The 27,391-nt window shown below is 39.6% G+C and overlaps 1 protein-coding gene across 1 annotated transcript in view; it reads left to right on the plus strand.

Moving 5' to 3' along the window:
- MYO3A (myosin IIIA) overlaps positions 1-27,391 on the plus strand; it is a 158,378-nt gene that overhangs the window by 45,830 nt on the left and 85,157 nt on the right. The window contains exons 7-10 of the mRNA XM_068986752.1: positions 2,938-3,003; positions 6,429-6,584; positions 23,810-23,909; positions 26,146-26,262. Coding sequence (XP_068842853.1) covers positions 2,938-3,003; positions 6,429-6,584; positions 23,810-23,909; positions 26,146-26,262 — 439 coding nt within the window. The remainder of the gene's footprint in view (positions 1-2,937; positions 3,004-6,428; positions 6,585-23,809; positions 23,910-26,145; positions 26,263-27,391) is intronic.

The following is a 27,391-nucleotide window of genomic DNA, read 5'->3' on the forward strand; positions in this document are numbered from 1 at the left end:
TTTCTTTAGCAAGGATTTGAGCTTGGAAAACAGTACTTCCTGTCACTCTTGATTCACTCCCAGATTCGTCAGTGAGGCTCCCTGGTCCACAGTCCGTGTAACAGTAATGTGCTCTGTTGCACTCTTATCAATCTAATAATTTTTTATTACTTGCTAAGACTTCCCTTTGTTTAGAGCTTTAAAATGATAGTATTAAGAAAGTTAGAGGTAGAATTTTTGATAAAATGATTGATAATGATTTTAAATATGTTAGTGTTTTGAATATGTTAATATAAAACATTAAGCTTAGAAAAATAATCTCTTTGGAGCCAGGAAGGCACTTTCCTGCGTAGACACCTCCCCTTTTATGTGTGTTGTCAGATTTTCCCTCTTGCTTATCACTAATTAAACACTGTAAATGTTTTGGTTAGTTCCTAGATATTTCAGAAAACTGACATGAAAAGACTGCCTATTTTTATTATACATGTATTGTCTTTTAAAGACTTTCTTTTCAAACTATTATTATTATTTTTTTTTTTTTTTGGGGTTGCATTGGATCTTCATTGCTGTGCATGGACTTTCTCTAATTGCAGAAAACAGGGGCTAGTCTCTAGTTGTGGTGCTCAGGTTTCTCATTGTGGTGGCTTCTCTTATTGAGGAAGATGGACTCAAGGGCACGTGGGTGTCAGTAGTTGCAACTCCAGGACTCAGTAGTTGGGGCGCATGCATTAGTTGCTCTGCAGCATGTGGAATCTTCCTGGACCAGGGATGAAACTCATGTCCCTTGCATTGGCAGGTGGATTCTTATCCACTATATGACCAGGAAAATCCTAAAGACTTTCTTATGGATTTTGCCTGCTATCTTAATTTTAATGAAATGCACAGAGAGGGCCTATGGGAACATGGGTCCAGGGTGGAGAGATGAGGTATGCTAAAATTTGTTCACACACTCTCCATTAAATAAATTGTGGGATCCTAATGCCTGTAGAACATTGAATCATGTGTAAAAGCCCTGGTTGGGGGTGGTTCCAGTCTGAAAGAAATAATGCCAATATGACCTATTCATTTCCAAATAGATCTATTTGGAATATCTGGCATGGAATTAAATTAGTGTAAAGCACTCAAATTTGTTTTTAACTTTACCTTGTAATTTTCTGTCCTGCCTGTATTTACTGAGTTATAATACCTTAAATATATATCATCCTTTCCATAACAATCTCAATGTATCTCTCAGGTGTTACTGTTTGTAAAATATATTGCTTATTAATAAGTGGGGCTTCCCAGGTAGCACTAGTAGTAAAGAGCCTGCCTACCAATGCAGGAGATGTGAGAGATGCAGGTTCAGTGTCTGAGTCAGAAGATCTCTGTATGAGGGCATGGCAACCCACTCCAGTATTCTTGCCTGGAGAATCCCATAGACAGAGGAGCCTGGCAGGCTACAGTCCATAGGGTCGCACAGAGTCAGACACGACTGAAGCGACTTAGCACACACAGTAAGTGGGGAAATGCGATTACAGAAAAAGAGCAGAAAACCTGCTCTGTATCAGGTCTAAGGCATTTCATTAAATTGGAGGAAAACCAACAGAATCTGTATATCCTAATTCCTGTTGTCATTCTGTATGTGAGATGAAGCACTGTTTTTCCTGAGCTATTTAAATTATGGTTTAAATGAACATAGTTAGCCTAGGGTTTTTACTGTTAATGATGATGCCACATGAAAAAGGGATGCTATATGGTACCTGTGAGCAAGGTACCTCTGGAAACTGTACCCTCTCAGTTGTTTCTTATTCCTTGTACTGCCAGTATATCTTTAAAATAGAGTTCTAAGAATACTGACTGAAGAAATAATTAGGAAAAAAAGGGGATCTGTAAAGTTACCTGGTTCTGAATGTTCTAAAATCATCAAAATCTTGCTCTACTTGAAGCAAACCAGCAAATCTCTTAAAAGAGAATTTTTCAGGAGAACAAGAAGCCAAGCAAAATTATTGGAGAAAAGAATTACTTCTTTTAATGTGCAAACCAGCAATCTTCAAATAGTCCTAAGGATTGTAAAATGAGCTTTCAGTGTGACCTAGTGGATGAGTAGCTGCACTTTTCTTTAATGAGCCTGTACAGACTGTACATTAATTTCATTTTAAGCTATTTAAGGAGTAATGCAGAGCTGAAGACAAAGTATTTCCATTCCACTAATGAAAACAAAGAGCTGTTGGAATTAACATAAAGTGGTACTTCAGGACATCCAACTATCATGGTTATCGTGGTTGATCAGTGTTGCTTGATTACAGTTAGAGATCAGCCTCATTTGCAGATGATGTTCCTTTGTGTTCATGAACATCACAAAAAAGAAAAGATTTGTTCAGCTTAAAATGAAAGGAATTAATAACAGAATCTTGCAGTGACATTCAGAGCTTTATTGCCAGTCATATTTTCCAGTTCCTTACTTTTGTAATCTTGTTTCTGGCCATCTACCCAAGTAACAACAGAGCAAGTCATAAAGGCACTCTTCTATAAAGGCCTCTCTGCTAAGGTTTTTGCATATGCTACTAATCTTCCTTTCAGGTCACCTTTGTGTCTCCTGAATATCCATCAGATTTTTGTAGGACTCAAAGTAAAAGATCTTTTCCCCAGGAGCCACTGTTTCTAATCAGCTAAGTATTTATGTTTTCCTCTAGGGCTTTCAGTTCAAAGCAAGAAGTTTCTTTCAAAGAAAAAAAGAAAGATCAGCTGGGAAAAAAATGGGTATATTATGTGCTTTCAGGGAAGCAAGAGACCTGTCATTCCATATAAAGAATGATTAATAACTAATTATCTGTCTTTGAATTGGAAACTGATGGTGATACTTGATTATACCTGGCAGGATTTGAATGCAGTGATACGTTAGTCTGTCCAGTCCTGCCTGTTAATTTTGTCCCTGCTTGGCCAATATGTACTATCCAACCTTGTATCTTATTTTTCTAGGAATCCACCCCCAAAACTGAGGCAACCTGAGATATGGTCAGCAGAATTCAATGACTTCATCAGCAAGTGAGTAACAATAGAATCTTTTCTTTTTATTATTATTATTTTTTAATTTTGAAAAGTGGGCCATCCCAGGTGGCACTAGTAGTAAAGAACCTGCCTGCCAATGCAGGAGACTTAAGAGACCCAGGTTTGATCCCAGAGTCAGGAAGATTCCCTGGAGGAGAGTATGGCAACCCACTCCAGTATTCTTGCCTGGAAATCCCATGGACAGAGAAACCTAGCAAGCTACAGTGCATAGGGTCGCACAGAGTCAGACACGACTGAAGTGATTTAGCAGGCACACATTTTTAATGTCCTTATTGAACTTATTACAATATTGCTTCTGTTCTGTGTTTCAGTTTCTTTTTGGCCAGGAAGCATGTGGGGTTCTTAGCTTCTTGACCAGGGATCGAAGCCACATCCCTTGCATTTGAAGACAAAGTTTAACCATTGGACCACCAGGAGAGTCCTTAGAGTCTTTTAGAGGAGTCAAAGAAATTCCATCCTGCTATATGACTTTGAGATGGGCCTTTTATAATCATTCCTCCAAGCTTCTGACTCTCCTCTTTATCTATTAAATAACCCTGGAGGTTCCCATGATCTTCTTCAAAACAAGCATTTGTAGTGTCTTCTGAATGTTCAGTGAACTTATTATTGTTTTGATAATGATCTCAGGGTCACATTCATTCTATTGACTGTGCTTCTGCAGACATTGCATCACCCTTGAATGGTTTCTTCTGTCCACTTGCCTTTTGCAGTCTTGCCCTTAGCATCTCCCACCTTCTTGCCAATCATATAGCAGTCAGTTATTTAGCCCTTCAGTTATCTGCATCAGTAATTCTCATCACAGCCAGGGAATTTTCACTGCACTTGATAAGTCAGATAATCATACAGATAAAATCTTAGATATTTGAAATTCACTTTTAATTTGACAGATATCTAGTATAAATGCAGTGCCTCCAGACAACCAATTAGAAGCTATGCATCAGCTATTTCTAAATCTGTCCATGAAAGTTTTTTCATGGTCTTTCTCATGACTTCACCTTGAAAATATAAGGGAAGGAATGACTGAAGGTTTTAAATGGGAGAGAAGGGGTCATTAAGCATGAATGTGTCAAACTTCACTCAGAAAATGTAAAAAGGGCAAAAAAGTAGAGGGACTAATCATCTTTGTCTATATTGAAATCGCTGGTTTTCATACCAAGAATATCTGCTTGTTTCTATAAAGGTAAGAGGCTGACGTAAGGGTTATGCAAACACAAGAAACATTGGCAATGTTTTTTTCTTTCAGTTTTCACTTAACTAATCATTGCTACATATGTACTACACACTGCATAATATTTAATGAACTGCAGCCGAATTCCATAGACCTCATAGGAGAATCGTTGGTAATTTTGAAGTGTTCCCCACGACTTGTAGTCATGACTCATGTGGGCAGATCCTTCCATGTGGATCCGTTAACGCAGCTCGATGACTGACATATTCCATACAATTTCACCTCTGAGAAGCATTTCCTTGTTTCCTTCAGGTAGTTAGGTCTCTGCCCAGGAAGCTCTCCCTGCCCTTGGTTCCTCTTCCTCTAATACCATTTCTTCTTTTATTTCACTCCCTGTTTAGAGATCTTGCTCCCTAAATAGACAGTAAACAACTCCAGGGCACCAAATATGCCTGACTTTTCATTCTAAGTTCAATGGCTGGCACACAGCAGTTTAACTGTTAAGGTTTTATGTGAATAAAATAATATCCAATGTGACTAATCTCAGTATGTAGATACAAGTGGCAGAAATTGACACATTGCGCTAAACTAAATGAAAACTAAAAGCACATCTTATTTTGAGATGTTGTCATCCTTATTCCTTAGCATCTTTTAGCATCCCTGGGTAGTATCTCTTTGTGCTTGTAAGCTAAGTTGCTAGTGTCTGACTGCTTGCAACCCTGTGGGCTGTAGTCCATCAGGCTTCTCTGTCCATGGCGATTCTCCAGGCAAGAATACTGGAGTGGGTTGCCATGCCCTCCTCCAAGGGATCTTCCCGACCCAGGGATCGAACCTTTGTCTCAGGCATCTCCTGTATTAGCAGGTGGGTTCTTTACCGCTAGCACCATCTTGGAAGCCAGTATCTGTTTAGTTAATTCCAGTAGAATAAATTGCCAAATTCTCATACCAGAAGGATTAACAATACAGATAAGAAGTGGCATGGCTCAGGTCAGGCTTGGGTTCCTTTTTGTTTTTTTCTATCCTCAAATGGCAGCCCCACCCTGACCAGTTTCCTCATAACCGTAGATCCTCAAAATCTCAGGACTGAAAGAGTATGCAGAGCATGCATTCTTCTTGAACATGGTACACTGAGAAGCCAACCAGTAATCCCCTGATAATAATAATCTTACTTCCCAATGCTGCCCATTCCATCTTCTGTCAAAAAGTTCACCCTTATATAGACCAGAAATCTATTTCTCTTTTAATTCTACCCATCAATCCTAGGTTTTTTGTTTCCTTGCCCTGAAAACTAGTCTAACTCCTCTTTCCAATATCTGAAGGCAGCTGATTAAACATCCGATGTTTGTTCCAGGGTTACTCCTGTGATGCTGTTTCAGGTGCTCTCACCTGGTTGATCCTATCAAGAGGTGTGATACACATTAGTACGTGTACTGTAGGACCTCAAAACCCATCCACTGACATGGGATTTAAACAACCTCAGTGCATAAGCTGGAGAAGGCAGTGGCAAACCCACTCCAGTCCTCTTGCCTGGAAAATCCCATGGATGGAGGAGCCTGGTAGGCTGCAGTCCGTGGGGTTGCGAAGAGTCGGACACAACTGAGTGACTTCACTTTCACTTTTCACTTTCATGCATTGGAAAAGGAAATGGCAACCCACTCCAGGGTTCTTGCCTAGAGAATCCCAGGGACGGTGGGGCCTGGTGGGCTGCCATCTATGGGGTCGCACAGAGTCGGGCACGACTGAAGCGACTTAGCAGCAGCAGCAGTGCATAAGCCCTTGCACATGGATTAGTAGTTTTACCACGTAGAAAGAAACAGATCAATTGGAAAACCTTTAAAAGCATTAGTGAAGGGAGACTGAAAAGTTTGTTGTAATTTTAGATAAGCATTAAAACTGTAATGACTTCATTGTTGTTTATCTTTCGCTAAAAGAGACTTGGCAGTGGAGACGGAGTTCAATTAGCACTCTGCAGTAATGCTTGCTAGGAGGCAAGGAAAGTAGAATTTAGTTGAAAGTTGGTTTCACAACAGCATAATCGCCCACAGATGTGTGCACTTTCACAGACATTAATTCCTCAGATTTCAGTTTTAACTTTTTTTTGAGATATGTTTCTTGGGCTGAGAATCAATGAAGAACATCATTCCTTTGTGTTAGAGTAGTTTTTAGGACTGTGAATAATAAATTCAAAACTCTAACTTATCTAATAATTGCATGTTCCTTTCTGCCAGTACAGGTGTTTGACTAAGGATTATGAAAAGCGTCCAACGGTGTCAGATCTTTTACAGCATACATTCATTACTCAAGTTGAAGGCAAAGATGCGATGTTACAAAAGCAACTCACAGAATTCATTGGCATTTATCAGTGCACGGGAGGCTCAGAAAAGGCCAGGTAATCAAATAATCAAAAGTCCAAAGATCATCTAAAGAGTCTGACAGCTTTATAATGCAATGGTTGTTAAGGAGAGGAAAGAACTTCCTGGTTTAATTATTTCAGTTCCCTGGCTGTGGTTTGGAGATAACGTGGTATTTGCATGAAGAGTGAATATCTCAAGTTGAGTTGCATCCTGATGTTGGTAATATTACTGGCAGCATTTTTTAAACAACTTCTTTATAACAAAGAATATAAACTTCAACAGATGATTAGAATTGGCTTATATTTTCTTGTATTTTTCTCCTTTTCTGTGAAGTAAGTTACCTTAGATTTGAGATTTAAAAATGAACATAACACTTGAAATATTTTTTGACACTATTATTTTGGTATCATTTTCCCAGGTTGAATTCAAAAATCATTTTTCATGATCTATTATATACAGTTTTCATAATATTGACTATTTTTACTGCTTATAGATAGTATATCTGTTTATTTTAGGGAGTTTAGAAGATACATAGAAGTATACAACATAAAATCAATTATAAAATTTAAATCTATACCTTCTAGTATCTTATTGGGAATACATTTAAAAACAAAATTGAAATATATATGTCCTGGAGCTTACCTTCTTTCACTGACTAGTGAAAAAATATTCATATCTTTAAATATCCTTCTACCACAAATTAAAATTTTTTTAATTTTATATTGGAGTGTAGTTGATTAACAATGATGTTTTAGTTTCAAGTATACAGGAAGGTGATTCAGTTATACATATACGTGTATCTGTTCTTTTTCAAGTTCTTTTCCCACTCAGGTTATTACGCAATATTGGAGAGTTCCCTGTGCTGTTCAGCAGATCCTTGTTATCTGTTTTAAATATAGCAATGTGTACATGTCAATCCCAAACTGCTCTAATCATCCCACTTGTCCCAACATATGTGATTTTTAAACCACAGTATAAGGCAAATTTGAGACACATTTCAAAGGATTAACAAATGAAAGGTGAATTTTTAAAATTGTCCAGACTTTTAGTGCTACAAGTGCCTGGTTCAAGCTGTCAATTATTTATCTAAGTGTGGGACTTTATGTAATGTACATTCACTAGAATGGGATTTTGATTTTACCAAAAGAAAAGAAAAGAAGGAAGCAGAAAAATCAATAGGAAATAATAACAGGGTTCTTTCACTGCAATACAATACATCGCCCAATTTTACTTTCTATTTTCTGGGCAAGATAATTTTCCTCTAAAGTCTCTGACAATGTCATGGTGAGAATTACTCACCCTTAATACACAGGACTTCTAAAATGCTATCCTGACTGCTCTCATAATAACTCCTTGTCATTCCCGTCTCCACATGTGTATTTCAAAGAAACTTGCTTCAGACCCAGCCAGTCCAACATAGAGCCTGGGCTGTCCCACCGCAGATTAGTTCTTTGTTCCCTTTATTTATAGTGGCACCACCACTCACCCCATAGCCACCAGAAATCTCAGGATTATCTTGACGTATTTTTCTGTCCTACTTAACATAACAAGGCTAAATTTCTTACGGCCCCACTCAACCCATTATCAACTGTGATGCAGTCCTTACCACCATAGGAATGATGTACTGAGACAGCACTTGTGTTGTCTCCGTATTGACCGAGGCCAGCTCAGTCTGGACGAGGTGCTCCACATGGCTCTGACAGCTGACGCAGCTGTGGACTCCGTGCTCTTTTCTCTCTGTCTTGGTCAGACTCTGCCACCAGCTCGTGCCTTGATGAGACCTTCTCTCCTGGATTCCACACAGATAATTCCTTTGCCTCTTGTTTCGACCAAAATAAGATACTGAAAAGGGTCTTAGTTTTAAACTGAAAAACAGCATGTATATAACCATTATATAGAGTGGGAAGCTTCAGTCCCTAAAAGGAATAAAAATAATGTCCTGTGAGAGTTTGAAAGAAGCCAGCAGTACCTCCACTGGCAGTGACACCAGGGCTTATCCAGGAAGCAGTCTTTAATCCACACCCAAGAGAGAAGCCATACTTAATCCTGTGAAAATAGAGTTACCGCTAGATGAACATTATTGCTCTAAGGACCAGCTTGATCAAAATCATGAAAGCAATGAGAAATACATTTAATCAGAATTGTAAGGAGGAAAATTTAGAAATAGGATTGGAGAGACACGCAGAGACCAGACTACAGAGAGCACTGAAAGTCAGGTTGAGTGAGCGCTTTGACCTGGGTCCCTGAGAGCCCTGATAGGGCGGGTCCTGAGGCCCCTGTGTCCTGCTGGGCACCCTCCTGCCATTGGTTCCAAAAGGTAAACTACAGACACACCAAGACAGATTGGGGCAGTAATCTTGAATACCTTTTGCTTTTCCTCCATGTTTCTTCCTAACTTTAAACTATTGTTATTTTTCCAAAAGTGGGGAGTTGGTCTTATTATGTTTAATTATCAAAGCATTTAGTGGCTATTGTTGGATATTTTGAAATGAAGAGCCTATTGACATATACACTTATTTCTATATTTTTGTGGGATGTTTTAATTGGTATGTGTGTGAGAGTGTGCATGCATGCATGTGCATGCCTCTAAGTATATTTGATTTTGAAAAATTCAAATCTCATTTTGGCCAAAATAAGGGGTTAAACAAATTTTCCTTGGAAGATCTAGGAGAAAAGGTCTCATCAAGGCATGAGCTGATGGCAGTGTCCATCCAAGATCAATAACCTGGAAAAAGACTGATGAAACCCTGGGAATGTTGTAAGCTCCCTAGGACCAGGAAATTTAGAAAAGAAATGATCACTTCTTCTTCCCCACCTGAGATATCTTTTTATGCCTTTCTTCACCACTTCCCCTTCTGGAAAAGCTCCCAAATAAGGGCTGAATAGCTTTTAAACATGGTCTCCAGGAACTTTATAAGAAATAGATGATTGAATCAGCACTCCCTGGAAGACCATTATGAGCATTTTTGTTCCTAAGGAGTAATAAAAAAATTCAAATAAACAGTAATAGGCAGTTGCTCACGAGCTTTTCTATTTTACAACTCAACAATCAAAAAACTAAGACCATGGCATCCAGTCCCATCACTTCATGGCAAATAGATGCAGAGACAATGGAAACAGTGCCAGACTTTATTTTCTTGGGCTCCAAAATCACTGCAGATGGTGACTGCTGCCATAAAATTAAAAGATGCTTGCTCCTTGGAAGAAAAGCTATGACAAACCTAGACAACATGTTTAAAAGCAGGGACATTACTTTGCTGACAAAGGTCCATCTAGTCAAAGCTATGGTTTTTCCAGTAGTCATGTATGGATGTGAGAGTTGGACCATAAAGAAAGCTCAGTGCTGAAGAATTGATGCTTTTGATTTGTGGTGTTGGAGAAGACTCATGAGAGTTCCTTGGACTGCAAGGAGATCCACCAGTCAATCCTAAATTTCCCTAAATTCAGGAAATCAGTCCTGAATATTCATTGGAAGGACTGATGCTGAAGCTGAAGCTCTGCCACCTGATGCAAAGAAGTGATTCATTGGAAAAGACCTTGATGCTGGGAAAGATTGAAGGCAGAGGGGAGAAGGGGAGGACAGAAGATGAGATGGTTGGATGGCATCACTGACTTAATGGACATGAGTTTGAGCAAGCTCTGGGAGTTGGTGAGGGACAGGGAAGCCTGGTGTGCTGCAGTCCATGACGTCACAAAGAGTTGGGCACAACTGAGTGACTGAAGTGATCTTCTCCTTTCCTGAGTTCTTTCATTATTCTCTTAGGTAGATAAATTGCATCATCTCATGGTAATTTCCAGAAAGCCTCAAACCCTAGCTTCTTGCCTCTTGAACTTGAAGCCTAGTTTAGTTAGGTAAAATATACTTAGATTAGTGTTTCGTTTCCTGGAAGTATTACATACATTGTTCCACTATCTCTTAGGCAATGTGTATTGTTGTTGAAAGAACCAAGGCAATGACATTCCTCTCTTTGCTCCTGATTGGCTGCTTCTGCAGAGTGCCCATAAGGTTTTCATAATTTTGCCCAGCTGTGTCTTCTTGTCAGTCTTTCCATATCAATTTTGCCTATACCCTGTCGTGTGTGGGAGCCCGCACCTCTGGCTTATGAGAGCCAATTGGGTCTTTGTTCTCTTCTCATGTTTTGTGTGCGCAGACCATATGCTTATCACATCTGTGACCTCAGTTATGTATATTCTGCATTTTGTTGCTTTTCTTTCCTGATTTTCCTCCATTTCTTTTCTGAATCGAGCTGATTCAGTTTTTCTTTTGCCTACCTATCTCTTCATTAAAGTTTTGTGCCCCCTCGTAAAGATTTTTCTGTTTTAATGAGACATCATCTAAGAAATGTCTATGAGGGATGGAGAACTTTTTGTCTGAATTTTTCCTATGATTCTTTCATATGGCATATACTCTTTTTCTGTCTTTTGCTTATCACTCTTCTTCCTCCTTTTTTAAAAATTACAAATATGTGGTGATGAATCTCATCTCAAGTGGGACTGGGAACAGCTGTGTTCTAGCCAAAAAAAAAAGTGGGCATGACGGACAGGTGAGTTGGCAAGTCTTTAGTTTGAATTAGGTTGTTTCTCTTGAGCATCCTCTCACCACATCTGTATTTTCTCTCTCTTGACACATCTCCCCTCAATTTTGAACCTTGAAGAGGTCAGAGTAAGGGGCCATTAGTTGGAATAAGCCCAAGTAGCACCATTGTATTCTTTATGGCCCATGACACAAACCCATCATGACCATCTTTTTATATCATCATATAGCAACTGCCTCTTTTCCCTCCCCCTGGCCACTGGCCACCCCTCTATTGGACAACTATGTGATCACTGTTCCCTGGTCTTCTGCACCTTCTCACCCTCTTGCTCTTTGGCATGTTGATCTGGTCTTATTAAGACTTTCACATTTCCAGCATGGCCCAACCGTGCTCTGGGAACTGATAGCTCCAAGCAAGGCTCATTAGGTAGACCTATCAGGATGTGTGCTATTTTTTTTTTTTTAAGTCTCTATAGATATTGGTTGAGCACTAAAGAGTTACATGTTGGTTCTCAGCTTCTCTCATTTCAACACAGAGTTCACAGGATTTGGTAACTGTGCTTTATAGACTGTGGTTTGGGACTGTGGCCATTTCTGTTTCTCATAAAGGAGACTTCTCTCTACTTGCTATTCTTTTTGTTATTTAGCAAGTCTTAAGGGAAGGGAATGAGCTTCCCTGGTGGCTTGGTGGTAAAAAACCCATCTGCAGTGCAGGAGGTGCAGGAAATGTGGTTTTGATTCCTGGGTCAGGAAGATCCCCTGGAGGAGGAAATGGCAACCCACTCCAGTATTCTTGCCGGGAAAATCCTGTGGACAGAAGAGCCTGGTGGGCTACAGTCCATAGGGTGACAAAGAGTTGGACATGACTGAGTGACTGAGCATGCAAGGAAAGAGGTTGATTGCTCTATGATCTTAACTTGAACTAACTGTCTCTTCTCAGTAAAGTAGGATGGGGTATGATGGATTAGATACGGTCACAATTTTTTGGACAATTCTTGCATTAAGAGTGGGATTCTGTGTTGTTTACCCTTGAACCTGACATTTTCTGTGACTTCCTTGGTTAATATAATAGAAGCAGTAGTCCTATGATATTTTTGAGCCTAGCCTTGCTGAAAGCACTGAGCAATGCCCAGCCTGGCTAGAAAGGACTTCATGTGCTGAGGGACCAGCAGGGGTTATCAAAGTGACTAGCAGAGTATCAACTATTGGCACCCAGCTGAGCAAGAGCTGAGTCACAGGTGTGTCTGGCTGAAGCCAACTTGTCTGTGAGCAATTTTGAGGCATACTTATGGGGACTCTCTAAGGCCACAAGAGTCCTACACTAGCATGTGCAGGCAAAGAGCAAGAAAAATTTGATTACTAGTATTATGACCCTTTTTTACATTTTTTCACTTTCACTTTCATTATGACACTTTGCTGTACCTGTAAGAGCTTCTCTGGTGGCTCAGATGGTAAAGAATATGCCTGCAGTACAGGAGACCTGAGTTTGATTCCTGGGTCAGGAAGATCCCCTGGAGAAGGGAATAGCTACCCACTCCAGTATTCTTGCTTGGAGAATTTCATGGACAGAGGAGCCTGGCAGGCTGTAGCCCATGGGGTTGCAAAGAGTTGGACATGACTGAGCTGTACCCATAAGTGGTGTGGGACAGCCCACACTGTGCCACTCCAGGAGACACTGTTCATTGCATGTTTCACCTGAATGCTCTCATGCCCAAGCACAGAGACATGCCATGAATGGTGCCCCCTGGAGTTGCACCATGCAGATTGTGGATGAGGAGCCTGAGAAGATTCTGAATACCCTTGTACAACACAAAATAGAGTCCCATCTGTCATGCTAGCTATGTATATGTAATGTTAGCACAAATAAAGTATTGGATAGAGTGAAAAGCTGACCCTGGCTCATTGTTTATTATTTTGGTCCTAATTTAGTTTGAAAAATTTTGTCCTCCTGAGGACTTTCACATAAAAATGCTTTCAGCAAATCTGTATGAGGATGGAAACCTGTGATGTTTCTCTAAAGTTCATGTAGGCAGATTTATTGGTCATTTTCTTAATCTTTCTAACCTCATTCAATGAAAGATTGTTTTACATTAGCATTTAGTATTGCAATATGCTGGTTCATTAGAGGGAAACCTAAATTTTATTAGATGTTAGGGCCACTTTACAAATTCTGAAAGCTTATATCAGATTCCCAAATTCCTGTAATATTCGTGTTTCCCCTGATGTTCTAGAAGTCATTAATTATTTTAATTATGGCATTATCCATTTTTAGCTGTTTTAATTTGACTCAAATCCTTACTTGTTCTTAAAATATTTTTTCCTATAGTTTTATAATTATTTTATCTAAAGAGGCTCCTGAAATTGATCACATTTAATTTCATGACATAAAAATGCTATGAATACAACAATATGCACTTAATTAGAGCAAAATATAACACAATTTTTAAAAAGAACAAAATTTCCTGGAAAATTCTGAATGTGTATCTTTTGGCCTTTCCCTTAAAGGCATTAGTCTTTTTAAAAAAAATTTAATCTAGAGAGAGAAAAAAAAAAAAAACCCCTAAGGGATTATCAAGAGGCTTGACCTACTTATGAAGGTTGCAAGAAATACTGCAGTGTTGCCTCCCTGTGTCTTTTCTTTCAAATTAGCAATAGCCTAGGATTTGACTGCATCCATTTTGGGGATTATTGCTGTAAGGAAAAGACACATTTGCATGGGATTATTTCCTATTGAATTCTGCAGTGTCTCATGGGAGCCAGGACACTGAATATAGACACTCCTAATGTTTTTGCTGGAAAGAGAAGTGAAAGAATTGAGTGGAGGGCAGGCAACCATCTTCCCCAAGTGCCTTCACATTTGTAGTCCTCTAAATATATATAGCTGCCCTTGTGGCTCAGCTGGTAAAGAATCCGCTTGTAATGTGGGAGACCTGGGTTTGATCCCTGAGTTGGGAAGATCCCCTGGAGAAGGGAAAGGCTACCCACTCTAGTATTCTGGCCTGGAGAATTCCATGGACTATACAGTCCATGGGTTCATAAAGAGTTGGACACGACTGAGCCACTTGCACTGCACTGCAAATATATTTTTGCTCTCATATTAGAGGCCTTAGTAATAAGTATATTGAGAGTAAGTCCCTGAACAATTTGTACTTTAAAGTAGGGAAATCTGTTAACCATCTTTTTGCTGGGAAAGAGGAGAGAAATATTTTTTTAAAAAGATAGTAGTTAAGGTTTAGAGCAGAAGATTTCAGCCTTTAAGTAGAATTCAGAATGACATGACTCTCATCCCTTCCTGCCAGGCACGTAAAGCTTTATCTCTGGCTGCTCAGCTGTCCTAATCTTGTTTGCTTCCCCGTTTAGTTTTGTAATCTCTGCCAAAAAAAAAGTGCTGTATTTAACAGAATTTTTAGTTTTGGAAGATTATGATTCACTTTGAAGTTAGATTTTTATACATTTATATAAATACAGCTGGGTTTTTTTTTTTTTTTTTTTTGAGTGAAAGATCTGACATCACAATCCCCAGTGTTTTGTCAAAAAGGAGGAAAGGAAGGAAGATAAATAGCTAACTATGGTGATTCCAGTCTTGGGAATAGGAATTGCAATAGAATACTATGACTTCATGGTTGTTTTTTTTTTTTCATGGTTGTTTCTTCTATAGATTTGATTGTCCTACAAGATCCCCTCAAAAACAGTAGGTGTCTATTAACTATATAAGTAAATATTTTATATATACTTATAAAATACAAATATATAAAATTGAAATACATTACCTGGACAGTCCAGCCTAAAATGTGGGTGTTGTTCCCTGTCCATGGATGAAAATGAAGCTCTCCTGTGTTTAGTAAAATCCTGTAGAGGGTGGTCATCATTTCTTTTTGGGACAAGTTAAATTTGATATGCTAATTAAACATGAAAGTACAGTTATCCAGTAGGGATTGGATATAGGAGTCTGGGCTTTAGGGGAGAAGCCCATGTTGGAGATAGTCATTGTCATTTGCTTATAAAGGTATTTAGTAGTGTGACACAAATGAGGTCACTGAATGTGAGGATTTAGGAATTTAGCAGGGATAGAGGAGCCAGGAAAGGTAATTGAAGGATTGTGGCCCTTTAGGGAGGAAGAGCAGGGGAACATGGTTGGTTGAGAACCACATAAACCCAGTGTTTCGAGGAGGGAACAGTTCTGCCAAAGAGTGCTGAAATTTTTAAAAACTGGAGTAATAATGAGTTTGGACACACAAGTTCTTCAGTGACCTCAACCAGATCCTCTCAGCAGAGTGGGGTGGAGGACAGCCCCAGTTAAGAGAATTCTCGTTAAGGAGAGGAATGAGGTGAGGGAGAGACACTGAATATGAACTACTCTTTAAGAAGCTCAGCTGTAAAAGGGAAGAGACAGGGCAGTAACTGGAAGGCACTGACGGTCAAAGGAGAAGTTTTTTTTTTAAGATAAGAGATACTAGAGCACTTTGTGCACTGATAGAGGGAGAGGTTGATGCCACCGAAGAGACGAGAGCATCATGGCAGTGATCCTAGAGCAAGCAGGTGTACCAGCGAAACAGCTGGCCTTTGCCCAGAGTAGGGACATGCGTCCTTGGCACCAGAGAGCAGGCTGTGAGGGGAAGAGGACACCAAGGTGAGATCCTGTCGAGTTGTTTAAGAATTATGAGCGTGTGAAAAAGAATGAAAGGCAATATCAAAATGTCACCAGTGGTTATCTCTTGGGGATGCAATTACAGGTGATTTATTTTTTTATACCTTTTTGGGTATATTTCAGTTTTTTTTCAAAGCTAAGAATATTTTATATACTTGTAAAAATGAATGTGATAAAGATAATCGTACACTCTCCCTGACCCTTCATGTTATCATTCCTTGGAAAGTCAGACTTAAACATAACTCATCAGCTGTGTTTGTTCTTGTTTTTTAAAGTATTTATTTATTAATATTTATTTGGCTGTTCCAGGTCTTAGTTGCTGCACTTAAACTCTTGGTTGCAACATGTAGAACCTAGTTCCCCAACAAGGGATTGAACCCAGGTCTCCTGCATTGGGGGCATGGAATCTTAGCCTCTAGACCACCAGGGAAGTCCCTGTGTTTGTTGGAACCAGATCACTTTGCTGTACTGATGTTTGTCATACAGCTACTTAACTCTACACACTGAAGCAATTGTGCTACCCCATGTTTACAACAAGATCCTACTTACAGAAACCATCTCTGCTCTTGGTTGTCTGTAAGCTAAGCGTGAGGAGAAGAAAGCTGTCAGGAACTCTTGGCAGATGGGGGAATCACCAAGCATTCTTGGCAAACACAGATGTCAGTTTGATGTCAACATCTAAAACCAGGTCACTCTAAAATAATGGCAGAAGAGTCACATTCACAGCAGAAACAGACACGACTTCCCAGTGAGAACATTTTTCTTTGGCCTCCAGATAATCATGTACAAAAGAGCAAGGGCTGTGTGAAGGGACAGGGCCATCGAAAGTGTCCTGGAGCTGGGTGCTGATGAAATCTGTCCCTCCAGTCATCGCCAAAGCTGATCTGCTCTTCTGGCTGGTCCAGCTGGGGTGTACTTCTTTCTCAGCATCATTTCAAAACTGCACAGTTGGCCAAAAGGGTCAAACTGAAGATTGATAAAAACTAGTCTTCCAGGGCACACTGGTGAGAGCCTGTATGCCCATGGGTGTTACCAGTTGTGACTTTGTTAGTGGAGTTTAAAGATATCTAAGGACATTAAAACAAAAGCATTGAGTAGATTTCTGTTTAACAAAGGATTTCTGTACTATCCCAGTGGCTCCTGAATCACCTTAGAAGATAGAGCTTGATATTTACAAGAGAATATTTAACCAAAGTAAAAGCAAATAAAGCTGTGGCATTACAATAGTACAACTGAATAGTAAGGATAAAAATTTAACATGCGGCAGCAAGAGTTGTTTCTTTTTTCCAGTGTGTAGAACTGAAATACAAGTGAAGCTATACTAACCACCCCTGAGGGTATTTCTGACCTTTTGACAACATAGAAAGGAAATATTTGTAGTTTGAAGCTATGTCTCCCCAGTCATACAGAGTAAATGAGAAATATAATCTGGTTAACAAGCTGTACTTTTCACAAGAAGACAAAAATCTTATTGGAAGAATGCTCTTTTCACAAGAGGACAAAAATCTTATTGGAAGGATGCTGACTTTGCCTTCTCCAAGTCTTACAGAAATTAAATCTTTAATAAAGTAACAAGAATGCAAATTAATTCTATAAAATGAAGGCAAAAGGAAAAGGTAAAAAGTGTAGAAGTATCTTGAAAGATAGGGTGATGAAGATTAGGCAGTTTCCTTTGGCAAATAATTATCATTCATTTATTCATCCTGCACATATATTGAGTACTTACTATGTTCCAGCTACTATTTTAGGTGTTCAGAATGTGTGTTCTATATGAGTACAGACTTTTGTCTGTCTTCATAGCTTTATCCCAGCTCTGAACAGTGCCTGAAACATAATAGATGCTCTAGAAATTTAAATATTTTGTTGAATAAATGCAGTAGTAGATGTTGAAATGTACAGGCTCCATATTTTGTGTTTATGTATGTGTGTTTGGGGTGGGGGAAAGTCTGACAAATCAGAACAGGCAGGGAGATCTCATACTGATCCCTTGCTGACCTCCCTTTTCACAATTCTTAAAATTAAAGGGGGGATTTCCTAGGTGGCCCTGTGGTTAAAACTAGGTGCTTCCCACACAGGGGATGCGAGTTTGATCCCTGGTCGGGGAGCTAGGATCCCACATGCAGTAAGGTATGGCCAAAAAATAAAAATAAAATAAAAATAAGAATAGTAAAACAATTTTTAAAGAAATACTTAAAAAGTGAAAGAGAATTGGACTGAATATAATTTAGTGTCTTTTCTCAGTTTTACACCCTATGATGTGGTCCATTGTGTAACTTTTGAAATATTAAGATAATACTGTTGATTCAACTAATCCTGCCACTTGAGAGAGTATAAGTGTGAGTCCTTCACTTGTGCTACTTTGTTGTCACAGCTATAAACTGCCGTTTTGTTGGCCCCATTGTCTCTATTATGTTTAGGACCCAACCAAGTGACTGACAGCAGTGCTGACCGGGCTTTCTGGAGCAGTCCACAGTGATGGCTGTGTCCAGCGGTCACTGGTGGTGCAGATGTACAGACATGGGAGAAATATAAATAGGCAGTCCCAGTGGCCAGGAGGCTTCTGTAGTTAAGCTGCCCTCAGCGAGAGCAGTGCCAAACCTCCAAGCAGTGGGAGCTGGGGTTGGAGGTGGTGGTGGGTGGAGTATGCTGGGGTTTGCAGACACCGAGGTGTGCCTTTCCACCACCTTCCTCCAGCACCTGTTACTGATATAGTCTGAGCACTGCAGTGACCCAGGGAGAGAAACAAAGGAAGAGTTGTTTGCTGATATAATGCATAATTCCTGTGAGATACTACCATCAGGGTTATGTAGGATTTAATTGTTAATGCGATAGAGTCCTTCAGAAGCAATGATGTTCCTGAATCCTCCATCAGCAAGGCCTGGGGCCACATTTTCTTACTCTCTACTCAGTTCATGCTGATTTTAGTATTGTGTTTTTACCATTCATGTTTGGAAAGGGTAGAGGGTCACCTCTGGGACAAAAAGAGTGAAGACAACAAAATACAAAACAAGTAGAAATATAAATTAAATATAACTTAAATTAAAAGTTATAATTCAATATAACTTAGAAGTAAATATTAAATATAAAATAAAGGAAAAATAATATTAAACATAAAGACAGTGAGGGCTCAGACTATAACCACAAATGGAAAAGTAAAATAATTAAAATTTATTAACCAAAGCAGGTACTGTATGAATCACTTTACATGTATTCTATCATTTAATCTTTCAATATCTATATGAAATAAGTCATTATTATTTCCATTTTATTTCTGAAAAAGCAGAGTAAGTTCCTTGCCCAGTGCCACATGGCCAATAAGTAGTAGGGCCACAGTTGGAATAATAATAGCAATTATATATAAAGCATTTCCATATGCCCATTCTAAATGAAAGTTTCATAAGACATAATCCATTTTGTTTATCCTCACATTCTTTTGTTATTTGATCTGAGCACTCAGATTCTAGAGCCCAGCCTCTTAACTGTAACATTGATATCATTAATACTATGATGTAAACAAAGGAAAGGATTTGTATAGCTTCACAAATACCTTTTGATTATATAACCACCTCAGAATTCAGTTCAGTGTTAACAGTTTATCAGTCAGGCTCTGTTCCTCGGTGGCTTTCCGGCTATTATTGCTACCTGGTTGGCCATGCCTCGTGTACCTTGGCTCCTCTACCCTTCAACTGGAAAAAACATAAATAAAGGAGTTATGCTCTAGAATAGGGCCAAGCCATCTTTCAGCTCCCCCAGTGAAGTCTTTACAAGTGGTAAAAACCTAGGTTTTCAAAGTCATGAACGTGGCTTTGTATTTTCTCTTCAGAATGAAGCAGTCAGCCATATGCTCCATAGTATGCCTATCAATTCACCAACTTCATTCGATAGAGAATTCCAGGCCTGAAAGGCATCAAAGATAATGTGATTCAGCTATTTTTGTTTTTAAAATTTAAAAATATTCTCTGTTGTGGACCATTTCTTAAAAGTCTTTATTGAATTTGTTACAGTATTGCTTCCATTTTATGTTTTGGTTTTTTGGCCACAAGGCATGTGGGATCTTAGCTTCCCAGCAGTCACTTTAGTTGTGTCAGACCGTTTGTGATACTATGGACTGTAGCCTGCAAGAATACTGGAGTGGGCTGCTATGTCCTCCTCCAGGGGCTCTTCTTGACCCAGGAATCAAACCCGTGTCTCCTGCATTGCATGGCTCTTTCTCTGAGCCACCTGGGAAGTCCCTTACTTCCCTAGCCAGGGATCAGACTCATAGCCCCTGCATTGAAAGGCAAAGTCTTAACCATTGGGCCACCTGGGAGGTCCCTTATTCAGTTATTTTAATATTACTGGACTAGGTAAGGTTATTAGCTTCTAACATTTTTTGGTGATAATATCTTTTTAGAAAGTGATGATAATGACAAATTTATCTCCCCAATTTAAAGTAAATAAGCCTAAAATGTGTCTATTCAGTACAAGATCACTCTTCTAATATCTCATGGTATCTCATATTCAGTGTTTGTTCTTTGAGTTTAAAGAGTTCTTGATATATTAAATTTTTTAATTCTTTGTCCATTCTACATATTGCAAATCTTTTCCCCAATTTTTAAATTTTTAAGTTTTTATTATACTCGTTAAAATTATCTTCTCAAATTTCTTCCATTTTTAATTCTCTTTTTTTGTCTTTTCATACTTAAAAATTCCATTCTTACTGCATTTATTACACAACTGTTCTTTTGCATCTTCTCCTAGAACTTTTATGATGACATTTTAAATCTGTAAGTTTAAATCCATCTGGAATTAATTTTTGCTTAAAGTAAATACACGATTCCAAAAATTTTAACCAGCTGTTCCAGCGTAATTTCTTGAATTTTTTTTCTTTCTCTACTAATTTGAAATGCCACATTTATCATATAATAAGTTCTTAGAATAGATGACTCTACATTACATTCACTACTAGAATTTTAACTTTTCTTAGCTTTTTTTTTTTTAACCTAGTGATAATGTTTATTTCTGAAGTATAGTTAAATGATTTTTTTACTTTACGAAAACATGCTGCTCCACCCTATCATTTCCATACTCTGCCCTTTGATTCAAATCTTCCACTGGCTTCCTGTGGTGCCTGGAGTCCTCTCTCTCCCTCTGTTTCAGCTGCAGGGCCTGTCCTTGAGTCCAGGTCTCAGGCATGCCTTTCCCTCTTTCCCCACCAGATATCAGCCTGCCAGCCTCCCCACTCTCAGGTAAAAGCTTCCATTAAAACTGAATCACCATGTCTTGCACTGGGGCAAGAGGTGAGAAAGGTGGTGCCTAAGCTGACTTTACTGTTCAGCGACTTCTCAGAATTGGGATGTGAATCAACAGGGAAGGATGCAGGACTGGTCACTAAGTGATACTATTATCTGCACACTCGCCGGTTCGATGGGGCTCAACATTGCAACTCAAGCCACCAAATGTATGTTTACACTTTCGTATTCTTGATGCAATACTTGGTTTCTGCCCACAAGTTTCTCCCAGTCTGGCAAGAAGGGGAATGTACCTAATTCTTCTCAGTGATGCATTTTCACTGGAAAATCCTACAACAGCTTCACAGCAAGGGTGATATTTGAGCCTGACTTTGCATGATAAATAGAATTTTGCCAGACATGGAAGGAAATTCATTCCAGGCAGAGGAAACAAAATGAACAAAGAACAGAATCTTGAAAATATGGGGCATCTTAGGGAATATTGTATATAGTCATGAACAGTGCTGGAAAGGTTGCAATAAGCCTCTGAAGGTCCATGAATTCCATACGAAGGAATTTTTAAGTTATACTACAGAAGATTCCCCTGGAGAAGGAAATGGCAACCCACTCCAATATTCTTGCCTGAAAAATTCCATGGACAGAGGAGCCTGGCAGGCTACAGTCCATGGGGTCATGAAAGAGTTGGATATGATATAGTGGCTAAACAACAAGAAGAAGAGTAAAAGAGGACCCACTGACAGTGATGACTTTGAGTGAGTGAGAGGAGATGGAATCTAGTGCACAGAATGGGCACCTGGCCATAGATAGAGGGGGGACCATTATTAATAATGGCTTAATTCTCTGGTGGTGGTGGTGGTTTAGTTGCTAAGTCCTATCTGACTCTTGTGACCCTGTGGGCTGTAGCTTGCCAGGCTCCTCTGTCCATGGGATTCTCCAGGCAAGAATACTGGAGTGGGTTGCCATTTCCTTCTCCAGGGGATCTTCCTGACCCAGGAATTGAACCCAGGTCCCTGCATTGCAGGCAGATTCTTTACCAACTGGACTATGAGGGAAGCTCTAATTCTCTGAGAAACCATTATAGTTTGGTGAAGAAATGGTATGGTTCTTACTATCCTTCATAATCTACATATTGCTTCCCCTTTTACTGTTAAGCAAATTCAAATGCTTAACAATCTGTCCAAAAATACTGAAAATATAGTTCGACTCTAACTAAGTGAATGATGCTTTCATGTCTAGAAAAATCAAGAGAGACCCATGTGTTTACCTCAGCAATGTCTCCAGTTCAGTTCAGTTCAGTTCAGTTGCTCAGTCGTGTCCGACTCTTTGCGACCCCATGAATCGTAGCATGCCAGGCCTCCCTGTCCATCACCAACTCCCAGAGTTTACTCAGACTCACGTCCATCGAGTCCGTGATGCCATCCAGCCATCTCATCCTCTGTCGTCCCCTTCTCCTCCTGCCCCCAATCCCTCCCAGCATCAGAGTCTTTTCCAATGAGTCAACTCTTCGCATGAGGTGGCCAAAGTACTGGAGTTTCAGCTTTAGCATCAGTCCTTCCAAAGAAATCCCAGGGTTGATCTCCTTCAGAATGGACTGGTTGGATCTCCTTGCAGTCCAAGGGATTCTCGAGTCTTCTCCAACACCACAGTTCAAAAGCATCAATTCTTCGGCACTCAGCTTTCTTCACAGTCCAACTGTCACATCCATACGTGACCACAGGAAAAACCATAGCCTTGACTAGACAGATCTTAGTTGGCAAAGTAATGTCTCTGCTTTTGAATATGCTATCTAGGTTGGTCATAACTTTCCTTCCAAGGAGGAAGCGTCTTTTAATTTCATGGCTGCAATCACCATCTGCAGTGATTTTGGAGCCCCCCAAAAATAAAGTCTGACACTGTTTCCACTGTTTCCCCATCTATTTTCCATGAAGTGATGGGACCAGATGCCATGATCTTAGTTTTCTGAATGTTGAGCTTTAAGCCAACTTTTTCACTCTCCTCTTTCACTTTCATCAAGAGGCTTTTTAGTTCCTCTTCACTTTCTGCCATAAGGGTGGTGTCATCTGCATATCTGAGGTTATTGATATTTCTCCCGGCAATCTTGATTCCAGCTTATGTTTCTTCCAATCTCCAGACCTCATGTCAAATCCAGATCTTTATGCTGTTATCAGAATTGCTGAAATGTTTCACTTTGAAAATAGACTTCCTCGTACCTGAACTCAATCTTCTATATATATGCATTTTACCTTTTGAAAGTGTGCAGTATGGCTTATTTTGTATTTCCCTTAAATTCTGCTGAGCAATAATTTTTCAAATTATCATTTCTTGACCACCAGTGACCTAACACTACCTCAGACAAAACTGCAAATCTAATGAATGCAAATCTCCCGAACTCATCACTTTGTAACAGATTAAATCACGCATTGGAATTTAGAGGAAACGTTAAAGAATATTACATGTAGGATAGGGACTTACCTGGATGGCCAGCAGTTAAGATAATGCTTCCAATGCGGGAGGCGCAGGTTTGATCCCTGGTCAGGGAACTAAGATCCCATATGCTGTGCAATGCAGCCAATAAAGAAAATAAATAAAAATATATAGGGATAGCTCTTGATGGAAATAATGAACTCCTCTGATCATCCATGAAGTAAGTTTGACGTGTTGCATTTTCCAAGTGGAGAGGAGAAAACATAAAATACATGAGGCTGTTTTCTGGTAAGTTGTTACTGTCAAATTTAAGTAAATAAGCTTTATGGAGGTTTTTCAGTCTTGTAGTATCTAAATTTGACTTTAGTGTGATCAGTAATAAGTTCTCAAATCAGAAAGGCTTTCCTTTTCATTGTTCCTCAGACATGAACGTCTTTACACCAAGAAAAGTAACTTCAGCAAACCTTTAATTTCCAGTCTCAAGGATGTAGATGATTTAGCAACCCTGGAAGTTCTGGATGAGGTAAGAAACTCAATTTAATTAAGCCTCCTATCTATTTTTAAACATTTATAGAAGTGATTTGAACAGGAGGTTCTTTGAATGGCATCTGTAGGTTTCATGCTTTCTTTATCTTTTAGTTTCCTGATCATCTCTCCTGTTCTCAGTTTTTCTGTGCATAACTCACATTTCCAGATCACCCCAGCCTGGTGTCAACTTTTTCTTGTGTTTTATACGCAAATCACAAAGATGCTAGTTCCCACAAGCTTGAGTTGCTTAGATCACAGTCCTGTTCTTCCCGTGAGGTTTCTTTGGGAGTCTCAAAAGAATGATTTACTGTAGTCAGAAAACCATTTGCCTTTTACCCCACCATCTGACTTCTCTGATGGCTCAGATGGTAAAGAATCCACCTGCAATGCAGGAGATACGAGTTCAGTCCCTGAAGGGAATGACTACCCACTCCAGTATTCCGCCTGGAAAATTCCATGGACAGAGGAGTGGGCTACAGTCCATGAGGTCACATAGAATTGGACACAACTGAGTGACTTTCACTTTTTTTTTTCTTTCCATCATCTGGCATAAACCCTCCTTTCTCTCTTCTGTTTCACACTGAATGGCAGGACCCAAAGCCTCTTAGATACCTCAAGAACCCATCTTTACCATGGTCTGTGGACCCCTCATGGGATCACAGAGTCCACCTTTTAGGAAATGAATTCTACTTGAAACTCCTTGTCCCAATGAGCTCAGAAATGTTTCACACATCTCTTGTGAAGGTGTAAGTCCAAACCAGTAATTTATGGTCTCAGCCTTTTTTTCCTCATCTCCTTTCATTTCATGTAGTCACATCATTAGAAAAATAAAAGACTCCTTTTCAGTAAAAGGTTGGATTCACTATCCTGCCTGATCCACAGATTTTTATTTTTTAATACTTTGAGGCATACCTGAGCATTTTGCTTAAAAATGCAAGAAATCAGGAGGCATTTTCTGAACAGAAGTTCAGTTCAGTTCAGTTGCTCAGTCTTGTCCGACTTTTTGTGACCCCATGAACCGCCAGCATGCCGGGCCTCCCTGTCCATCACCAACTCTCAGAGTCTACCCAAACCCATGTTCATCGAGTCGATGATGCCATCTAACCATCTCATCCTCTGTCATCCCCTTCTCCTCCTGCCCTCAATCTTTCCCAGCATCACGGTCTTTTCAAGTGAGTCAGCTCTTCGCATCAGGTGGCCAAAGTATTGGAGTTTCAGCTTCAACATCAGTCCTTCTAATGAACACCCAGGACTGGTCTCCTTTAGGATGGATTGGTTGGATCTCCTTGCAGTCCAAGGGACTCTCAAGAGTCTTCTCCAACACCACAGTTCAAAAGCATCAATTCATCGGCGCTCAGCTTTCTTTATAGTCCAACTCTCACATTCATAGTCGTTTGGTAAATTTAGGGTTGCATAAACAACTCAAGTACTTCATCAGAATAACCTTTCTTCAGAACGTAAAATATCTCATAATCAAATAGGATTTGCAAGTCAGAGATTTGACAACACCTTTATGAATCTTTGTGTATCACTTTTTCCAGTGATGTGAATTCCTAGGCTTGTGGGTTATAAAGAAGACTTTGTTAATCATATGGCCAGCCTACATATTGAACACTGGGTTTGTTTCTATTAACTGCATTTTTTTGTGTGTGTCTCTTTTTTAACCGAAGTATGTAAGAGCTTTTGTTTTTGTGTCATATACTATAAATGATGATTTCTGGCACTATTAAAATTGATTCCATATACTCATATGATTTATCAACTGTGGAGGTTACTTCTCTATACTTTTACTCTGTCTCAAATCCAAATATTTTAGTGAAGGACCAAGACATTCTGCAGAGCCCTTGACTAACCTTGATTTGGAATCAAATCACATTCACTGTATCTCCCCTTCCCTATTGTAGTGTTCTTTCTCTTTACTTCATCTACTGCATTGACTTATTTCCTTGAAAGCATTCTGTATATGTAATCCCTGTAACTTAATGTGTTCTATGGAAAACATAGGTTGCAGTGACATTCCTCTATGGCTTTTGAAAGAAAAGAAAATACCCATCAAAGGATAAGATAGTTGATGACCTGAGGTTATACTTCTTACTCTCAATAGATCTGTTTCTTTCTGATCCTGTTCCAGATTCCAGGTGTTTTATTTATTTGTCATCATTTATTTTAAAAACGATCATTGACCATCAATGATTTTTTAAGAGAAAGAAATTATTTTTATTTCATTATAGAATACAGTCGCAGAACAACTTGAGAAGTGTTACTCCAGAGATCAGATCTACATGTATGTGGGAGACATACTCATTGCTCTTAACCCATTTCAGAGTCTGGATATTTATTCGGCAGAGGTATGTGGTGTGACTTGTATTTTCTTACTTTGTACAAAAATTATGTTTTTTAGATATTTAAATTAATTTAAATGACAGAAAAGGAAATGGCAGCCTATTCTAGTATTCTTGCCTGGAGAACCCCATGGACAGAGGATCCTGGCAGGCTACAGCCCATGGGGTTGCAGGAGTCAGAGATGACAGCGACTAAACCACCACCAAATGATGCTGAATAAAATTTTATCTAGTCCTTTGAATAAACAGTTAAGGGATTTCCCTGGTGGTCAGTGGTTAAGACTTTGCATTTCCCCTGCAGGGAGCATGGGTTTGATCCCTGAGTTCAGTTCAGTTCAGTTCAGTTCAGTCGCTCAGTCGTGTCCGACTCTTTGCAACCCTATGAATCTCAGCATGCCAGGCCTCCCTGTCCATCACCAACTCCCGGAGTTCACTCAGACTCATGTCCATCGAGTCCGTGATGCCATCCAGCCATCTCATCCTCTGTTGTCCCCTTCTCCTCCTGCCCCCAATCCCTCCCAGCATCAGAGTCTTTTCCAATGAGTCAACTCTTCGCATGAGGTGGCCAAAGTACTGGAGTTTCAGCTTTAGCATCAGTCCTTCCAAAGAAATCCCAGGGCTGATCTCCTTCAGCATGGACTGGCTGGATCTCCTTGCAGTCCAAGGGACTCTCAAGAGTCTTCTCCAACACCACAGTTCAAAAGCATCAATTCTTCGGTGCTCAGCCTTTTTCACAGTCCAACTCTCACATGTCCCTGAGTAGGCAACTAATATCCCACATGTTTGTGCCAGGTAGCCAAAGAAATCATTGATCACAACAACGACCAAAATAGCTGCAGGTTCAAATTTCGAAAACTTTTTAGAACCTTTGAGTAGTGGCCACATACACATGGTTCTGGGCAGAAAATAGCTTTCAGCAGCCCCTGCAGCACCGATAAATAAATAATAGTTAAATGTGCTGTGCTAAGTCGCTTCAGTCTTGTCTGACTCTTAGCCACCCCATGAACTGTAGCCCACCAGGCTCCTCTGTCCATGGGATTCTCTAGGGAGGAACACTGGAGTGGATTGTCGTTTCCTACTCCAGGGAATCTTCCTGATCCAGGAATCAAACCCAGGTCTCTTAAGTCTCCTGCAC

This window comes from Capricornis sumatraensis, chromosome 15, assembly GCF_032405125.1.
Source record: "Capricornis sumatraensis isolate serow.1 chromosome 15, serow.2, whole genome shotgun sequence".
Taxonomy (NCBI): domain Eukaryota; kingdom Metazoa; phylum Chordata; class Mammalia; order Artiodactyla; family Bovidae; genus Capricornis; species Capricornis sumatraensis.